Here is an 8,073-nt window from a genome sequence, read left to right as displayed (position 1 = left end):
CTTCTCCACAAATACATATGGGCTCGTTATTATACTTTTGTATTGGTTCTGTTTCTATCGGAACGCTCTTCACTTGTTGACAACAAAATCATTTAATATAATTTAATTCTTAATTCTTTATTCTTAATTCTTCGAGTCAGGAAGAATAGTGTGAAATCAGCGGGTTAATGTTATATCCATCCAGTGTCAAGGAGGAGAAAAAAAAAAAAAAGTTTCGAACATGTAGCGAAAAATCTTCAGCCACCGTCGTTAGACGATCTATGATTTATGTATTTATTAAATAGGATTTCCTTGTATTTGTTTTTAATTGTGCCCTGTTGATATGAATCATTTTTATCTCAAAGGGTAAGGGAAAGGAAATGGTCGGGAGATAGATTAGTTGGACTGAGCTTATAATTAATCGTTTCCGATGAACATTGTCCGATTCCGTCCCCCCAGGTCCTGGATGATATACACGTGCGGCGGCGGTTCCGAGCCAGTGCCTACCAGAGCACAACCCGGGTCAAGCCCTTCATCTGCACCATGCCCATACGACTGGATGACGGCTGGAAGCACACACACACCTTCACCCTCTCACACACACTGCCACACACCAGGTGGGAAGAGAGTGTGTTGAATGTGTCTCCTCTCCTCCTCAGATCCGTTCTAACGGTTGCATCCGGAGGGTGTATTTCTCTGACAGTCTGTACTAAGAGGACGAGCTGCCTGCAGAGTTCAAGCTGTACTTGCCTGTTCAAAACGAGGCCAAGGTGAGCTGCACACATACACATCTCTCTTGCGGGTGTTGGCATCCACAGACAGGCAGCTTTTTTGGCTGGTTCCCCAGCTGCCTTTGGCACCCAATACAGAACAAATCAACCAATTTATCTGATCTAAATCACCAAATAATCACCCATCAGAATCAAGTAGTAGGGCACCTCTTGTCTTACCAGTAGTTTAGAAGGTTGGAATTACTCGATTTGTATAATGATATGCTAAGCCGTGTGTGTTAATAATGAGCCACCCTGGACCTTAAATAAGCAGAAGGGCAGTAGATTACGATTGTGTGATGATGGATGATGATAGATGATGATGATGACAGTGATATAGACACATCCAAGACTACCATCACTAACTGGAGAGGGAGTAGGGGTGAACACCTCCCAAATAATTTGAAACTAACACACAAACACACACACACTGATAACTCTGAGAGACAGGAAGAGTAACACAAAAAGTGAGAAAACGTAATTAGAAATGTTATTGTATATAAACAAACTTAAAAACAACAGTGACCCACAAACCATATTTACAGAAAAGTCCATCTTTCAGACAAGGGCAAGTCATGGACCAACAGACTACCCTCTACACATATACAGGAGGAAACATCTACACCCTCATCTAACCCACACCTACATCCACACCTATATTCTGTCAGCTGCAGTGTAGACTAAATGACTCAGACTCTGTGCTAGTAGAGGTTCTTGGGCGTCTACAAGGTAGAATCTTCAGACTGCAGACGTCACGACAGAGTGTCAACGCCCCTCTGGCAGAGCTCTGAAGTCCGCCCCCAGGAAGGCATACAGCTGTTGGTTTAGACAGCAGTGGGCAAATGGTATTGGTTCAGCCACCGCTAGCCACACACCTCAGCACCTTGGCACCACCTCCAGACTGCAGCCCCTGGGAAGGACCTGTAGGTGTATGAGGACATCCACAGTAATGCCAGCACCATACGGGAGCCAACACAGGAAGAAGCACAGGACTAATGCCACAGTGGTCCTGACAGCTCTGAGCTTCTGTCTCTGTCCCTCCAGAGGGCCGCGGCGGGTCAGCCTGGACACGATGACACAGTAACACACCAGCAAAACTAGGCCCGGTACCACCAACACCACCAACACCAGCTGCAGGTGGAACACCGACACCCAGAGAGGAGCGTTGTCAGATAGGTATAAGTGCTGGCACACCATCCCCCCATCTCCTGCTTCCCGAGTCCTGGCAAACACTATGTCCGGCACTGCCAAGAGAGCCACAGTCAACCAGGCTCCTGGAAAAAGAGAGGGGGTAAGGGAGACAAAGAGATTTGGTGGTTAGATCAGGAGATGGAGAATACAAGTGAAGATGTACCAAGTACAGAGGCATGGGCACGAGAGAGATAAGGGAAAGATAAGCCTAGAGACACTCACCTACATACACCAGTTTCCGAGCCAGTAGCTGTCTCATGCCTGAGGCATGCGCGTCTGTTGCTTTGACCACTGCTAGATAGCGGTCCAGACTGATGAAGGCCAGGATTGACGGAGCACCAAGTCGTTGTAACTCACCGATCCTTGTCTGTTACGCCATTCTCGTGCTGTATCCAAGTCGAAACAACTTTATACACAAAATACACATTTCATTTTATAGCATTTACAAAGTAAAGGTCTCAACCTTGTCAGCAGTGTGTGGCTAGGATGAAATACAGTTTATTTGAATCAGTGTGACCTGTTTTAGGCTGAAATCTAAGCACTGTCATGTAATGTGAACTGCTACAATGCATTCGATACTATTGACTTATAACACACCATTTCAACACCAAGACCCATTCCCATGCATCATTGACCCAGACGACAACACGGGGGTGTACAGACGACAACACCTGAGTACATCGGAGTACATCGGAGAGGGATTTGCTGTCAAGTCAGACAGTTCCACCTGGATTACATGGAATGCCCATACAGACAACGAGGAGAGCGTGAGGGTTAAGCTCTGGGTCGCGAGCCTGGGCACAGCGTTTTACATGGGGAAGAGAAGGAAACCACTGAAGGTGCTATAATTGTGTGGATAATGCAACAGGCCAAAGCCTGATGGAAGACGCATCCTAATCATATCTCCCTGCTCCAGCTCCAGAGTGACAGCATTTGCCACTAATTTCGCATGACTGTCGGTATTGTAGACACCGTTGCCCATGATCAGGAGGTCGTTCTTGTACATGTTAACTCCTATGTTTCCTGAACTACGGATGTCCGCGGCAATAAACCTGAAGCAGTTCACTCCTCTCACTGGTGCTGTGGACACACCTGAAGAGGGGCAGTAGCAAAAGAAAAAAACATTTTGTTTCACTGTGATTGAAATGTTGACTGATGAATGGAGTCCCATTGTTGGGGCTACTCTGATGTCAAGGTGTGTGCTCTAGGTGAGCATATCCAGAACTGTACCTGTTACTGGGCTGTAGGGGTTGCCTATGTTGGTGAAGACTTTGCTATAGACCAGTGGTGTGTCAGTTCTGTAGGGTCCAACAGCTCCTGAATCAGTTAGAGCCGTGTAGAATGCCACCTTTGGTCTGCCTGTTAATAACATGTAGAAAATGCTGAATATGATAGCCAAGTAATGCAGCTTTATATTGGTGTGGGAAGAACAGTCAGTATTTACCCTCATTTTCTGCCTTTAGTTCTTCCACGTGGCGTTCACTGAGACTTTGTCTGGCTTCCTGGGCTACGCATAGAGAATGAAGCATTTATTAATGTATGATTCAACAACATTTATTTCCATTATTGTCTAAAACTATGTTCACCATTACCCAAGTTCTCTGTCTGTAGATCTTTGACCTCTCCTTCACTGGCCGTCAGCCTGACCTTCAGGGTGACAAGATCTGCAGCCTGGGCTTGAAGGTCAAACATGAAACAGAAAGTAGAATGTATGTCTTCATAAATATATACATACATGTAAAGAAAAAGTACAAGGCCTATACATTTTTTTTTTTTACAAAGACAAGTCTTCTTCTTAAAACCTTCTTCTTGTTCTTTTTGATTTATCATGACAAGTAGACATTTTGTAATATTTAGTAATGCATGATACAGTAACGCAACCAGGTAAAATATTACCTGTGGTTTCTCTTCTCATCTCTTCCACCTGACTCTGCGTGACCGACAGCTGGTCCTTGTAGAACTGTAACTGAGTCTGGGTGACGCTCAGCTGGACCCTCTGGTCCACCACCTCTCTCTTCAGCTCCTCCACTTGACCCTGACTAGCTGTCATCCTGTTCTCCATGTTTGTCAGCTCCACCTTCTGAGCCACCACCAGAAGGTGGGGCTATCTCGTTGTTATGGTCAGTGACCTATGCACTTTTTAAAACTCTCTCTTGGAAGTCGCTTTGGATAAAAGCGTCTGCTAAATGAAGAAATGTAAATGTTTTACGCCACTCTCGCGCTGTATCGGGTTCAGTGTGACTCACAGTCATATTGTGACAACTTTTCATAATACAAAAATAAAGTGAAACATTTTATTCTTTGCATTGTCAACCTAGTCTATTACGCCACTATAATGATGATTGACAAATGCCATAATACAGAGAATTACAATAATCAATTCAAAACAATATAAGTGCATGAATAACAATTGTACCCCTCACCAGGCCAGGCAGGCTCCTGCATGCGCCTGTTCAGCACCATGCCCTTCTTCTACTGCAACATGGGCATCTGTGACTATGCCAGCAGCAATGACAAGTCCTACTGGCTTTCCACTACGGCAGCTGTGCCCATGATGCCTGTGGCTGGCAAAGAGACCTAAGTGTATAAAATAACCTCACTGGCTGTAGCTATACACAGTCAGGACACCAGCACACTCCAGTGCCACCACAAATGGAGGAGTCTGTGGATGGGGTACTCTTTCCTTATGGTAAGAACAACAATATATTTTGGGCTTTAACGTGTCTACCTGTCGCCTTATGCAAGCCTGTGTGTGGAAGTGCCTGTTTGTAACGAATACGTACTGAATCTTGCAGCACACAGGCGCTGGTGATGAGGGGGGTGGGCAGTCTCTGACATCGTCAGGAAGCTGCCTCTGAGACTTTCGTGCCCAGCCATTTGTGGAGTGCCAGGGACCGCGTGGCACGTGCCACTACTTTGCCAACGTCTACAGTTTCTGGCTGACGCGTGTGGACAGGAGCGGACAGTTCAGCTCCTCCTCACAGGCCACGCCTCAAGGATGAGAGGCAGCAGCGCCTGAATGTGGGGCGTTGCAACGTCTGCATGAAGGAGTAGTCCACTCCTTCTTGGTCGGGTGCCTTCAACAAGGTCTGCCTCTAGCATACATCCTAAACAGACCTGCACTAAAAATGCACTGCGATTGGTACAAGAGGCAATATCACACCCCTACTGGTCACAGAGGCTGTGACCGTGCTTGCTGGTTACCTTTAAGTCTGTGAACATTTACTATTATATTCCTAACTTGTTTTATCCAAAGCTCATTCAGCAAACATACTTGATTATTACCCTTTATATTATCCTCTGCTGATTCATTTACAAGGATACAGTAGTATTAGATTCAGCAACTGCAGTATTTTGTTTTGTAGATTATTTAAACATATAATATGTACCCAGGACATCATATTTTTGTCAGATTACCAAAATGGAAAGGTTTAAAAAAAAAAAATGCCTACACAATTGTAATATGTCTAAAGTAGATTAGATTAAAAACATTTGCAGATTAAAAAATACACAAAAATTACAAAGAGGACAAACAAAATTACACAGTTCAAGGAGAGGCAAAATATCCCTACACAATGCAAACAATTTCACAATAGTAAATATTACACAACATTTAACTACAGAAAATAAATAATATGACTTCATGAAAGTGATGACAAACTAACAGCAAACACATAATATATAAATACAAAATTACTCTGTGTTTGATGTGCAAGAGTGTTTGTTTGTGTGTGTGCATGTATTTGTGAGAGGAATATAGGTTTATACGCCAGTATTGACTCCAGAGCAAGAGTAATGAAACATGTCACTTGGAGTGTAACAAAAGATGGAAGCATGAACAATACATTGAGGAAAGTAATTTACATAACAGCAGTAAATTGTTTTCTCAACAAAAAAAGGTTTCAGGTTGGAAAAGCCAATCCATAATTTGGTACTCATAGATCTTATCTAAAATGCATTCAACTGTCTGTTGCCAAGGATGGTGCACATGACCACCTTTTGGTAGCAGGGAACACTTCAACAAGCAGTATATATCAGTGCAGTTTAGTACATAAAGGCTTTCAGTGCCTCATTAAAGAACTTGAAGTAAACTTGAAGAATCCCAAACAAGTATAATTGTTTAAAACAGACGTGAACTGGTGCTATATAGTTTATGACAATTTATTACATGCAGTTGTACAACGTTTTGAGTGGAATTGGTTTTGATTTTGAAAAGTACACAGAAATACATAGTGGCTGAAATAATGAAATGTTCAGTCTCTCTTGGTTACATTTATGCATTTAGCAGACGCCTTTATCCAAAGCGACTTCCAAGAGAGAGCTTTACAAAAGAGCATAGGTCACTGATCATAACATAATAGCCCCAAACACTGCGAGCAGCCAAAACATGAAGCATACATTGTGAAAAAACAAATAAGTGCCAAAGGGAAGAACCATAACAGCATGCAGTTAATCAAGTTAATCAACAATTAAACAACATGAAACTCAAAAAGTGCAAGAGTGTACCTGTAGAAAAACAATCAACAGTAAAATATTTCACAGCGAGAACAAGAATTTGAAACCGTTACAACTACCCAACAAGAGCAACAAGTCTCTCAATAAGAGTCATTGTGATCCTGGAGGAAATTAACATCAGCCAAGCATTCCTAAGTGCCGTTGTACTCCCGGAACAAGTGCGTCTTGAGCCTTTTCTTGAAGGTAGACAGTCAGTGTCCCTGATGGAGGTGGGAAGTTGATTCCACCATTGGGGGGCCAGGCAGGAGAAGAGCTTTGATACCTTAGGTATCAAAGAGGTTTGATACCTAAACAGCACAATTCAAAGACAGCTAAACTTCATTTGGGTAGGCCAGAGTTCTCTGCTCTCATGTTAATTACACTGCTGTGTTGCTGGATCAGATCAGTTATATATTTACATTTTTACATTTATGCATTTAGCAGACGCTTTTATCCAAAGCGACTTCCAAAAGAGAGCTTTACAAAAGTGCTTAGGTCACTGATCATAACAACGAGATAGCCCCAAACATTGCATGTAGCCATACATTGTGAAAACTAAATGAGTCCCAAAGGGAAGAACCACAAGAGCATGTAATTGAACAAGTTACAATTAAACAATTTAACAACATGAACCTCAAAAAGTGCAAGTGTGTACCCGAGGAAAACAAAAGCAAGCAACAAAAATATATTACACATCAAGTACAATAGTTTTAAGTCAGTTACAACTAACCAACAAGAGCAACAAGTCTCTCAATAAGAGTAATTGTGATCCTGGAGTAAACATCAGGTCCAGCCAATCATTCCTAAGTACCGTTGTACTCCCAGAACAAGTGCGGCTTGAACCTTTTTCTTGAAGGTGGGGAGACAGTCAGTGTCTCTGATGGAGGTGGGGAGTTGGTTCCACCATTACCCGGTGGAAACCACCAGACGGTTGTCAGAAGAAGACCGTAGGTGGCGGGTGGGGGTGTAAAGGCCGATATATGCTTCTGCGTTTTTCGAAAAACGGACACATGGGAACGCCCTCGTCTCCGTGGAACGCCCTCTACAACCTCTCCGTCAGCCCTCGTAGAGCCTCGGACAGCTTGACGTGCACCTCCTTAATTTTGTAACTCTCCGTCCGAGACCCCCTTGGCTGTGATTGGTCAGTATTAAGTACCGCTTGTGTCAGGGGTAGGGGCGGGTTTGCCGTAATAGCAGGACGAACAGAATCCTTTGACCGCCATTGCGTGTAAAGTTTTTACAATTCATATTTCAGCTAAACGGTACATGTAAATCAGAATCTGAATTAAAATGTGATGAGAAATGGCCAGTGTAGTTGCTGAAAATGTGCGTATTTTATTGATGGAACGGCTAATTTGTAAATTTGCTCCGACTTTTCGGTAACCTAGGTAAATAAACACTCAACGACGTCTAAACAAAAAACCGTTGCGCCACCTACTCTTCTGGCGGTGAATTGTTTTCAGCACCCACAGCCTACGGAGAACCATAAACGCAGTCTATCTGTCCTTATCCGTGCCAGTGGCGTGTTCAGGGAGTGGCCTAGGGTGGCACGGGCCACCCCTGAAATCTGATTGGCCACCCCAATATCTTAAAATATAATTGGCTATATGCCCAGTCAGAGGCGGGCCACCCCTTGTAC

At 43.6% G+C, this 8,073-nt stretch overlaps 1 protein-coding gene across 2 annotated transcripts; it reads right to left on the bottom strand.

The window, feature by feature from the left end:
• Positions 1 to 1,277: 1,277 nt before the first annotated feature.
• LOC124463629 (complement C1q-like protein 2) lies at positions 1,278 to 6,276 on the bottom strand. 2 transcript variants are annotated; one of them, XM_047015430.1, is made up of 8 exons: positions 4,364 to 6,276; positions 3,837 to 4,122; positions 3,533 to 3,616; positions 3,385 to 3,447; positions 3,171 to 3,299; positions 2,538 to 3,032; positions 2,163 to 2,326; positions 1,278 to 2,023 (listed from the first exon to the last, which is right to left on the bottom strand). In XM_047015430.1, the coding sequence occupies exons 2-6, from the start codon at positions 4,000 to 4,002 to the stop codon at positions 2,749 to 2,751; spliced, it is 726 nt and encodes a 241-aa protein (XP_046871386.1). In that variant the 5' UTR covers positions 4,003 to 4,122; positions 4,364 to 6,276; the 3' UTR covers positions 1,278 to 2,023; positions 2,163 to 2,326; positions 2,538 to 2,748. The 2 variants fall into 2 exon arrangements, with proteins under 2 accessions (XP_046871386.1, XP_046871385.1); XM_047015429.1 differs by having other exon boundaries at positions 2,163 to 3,032; positions 4,364 to 4,504; positions 4,724 to 4,733.
• Positions 6,277 to 8,073: the final 1,797 nt, after the last annotated feature.

The sequence above is a fragment of the Hypomesus transpacificus genome, unplaced genomic scaffold (assembly GCF_021917145.1).
Source record: "Hypomesus transpacificus isolate Combined female unplaced genomic scaffold, fHypTra1 scaffold_30, whole genome shotgun sequence".
Taxonomy (NCBI): domain Eukaryota; kingdom Metazoa; phylum Chordata; class Actinopteri; order Osmeriformes; family Osmeridae; genus Hypomesus; species Hypomesus transpacificus.
Note: the sequence above shows the minus strand (reverse complement) of the source record. Positions and strands in the feature narration are given on the sequence as shown.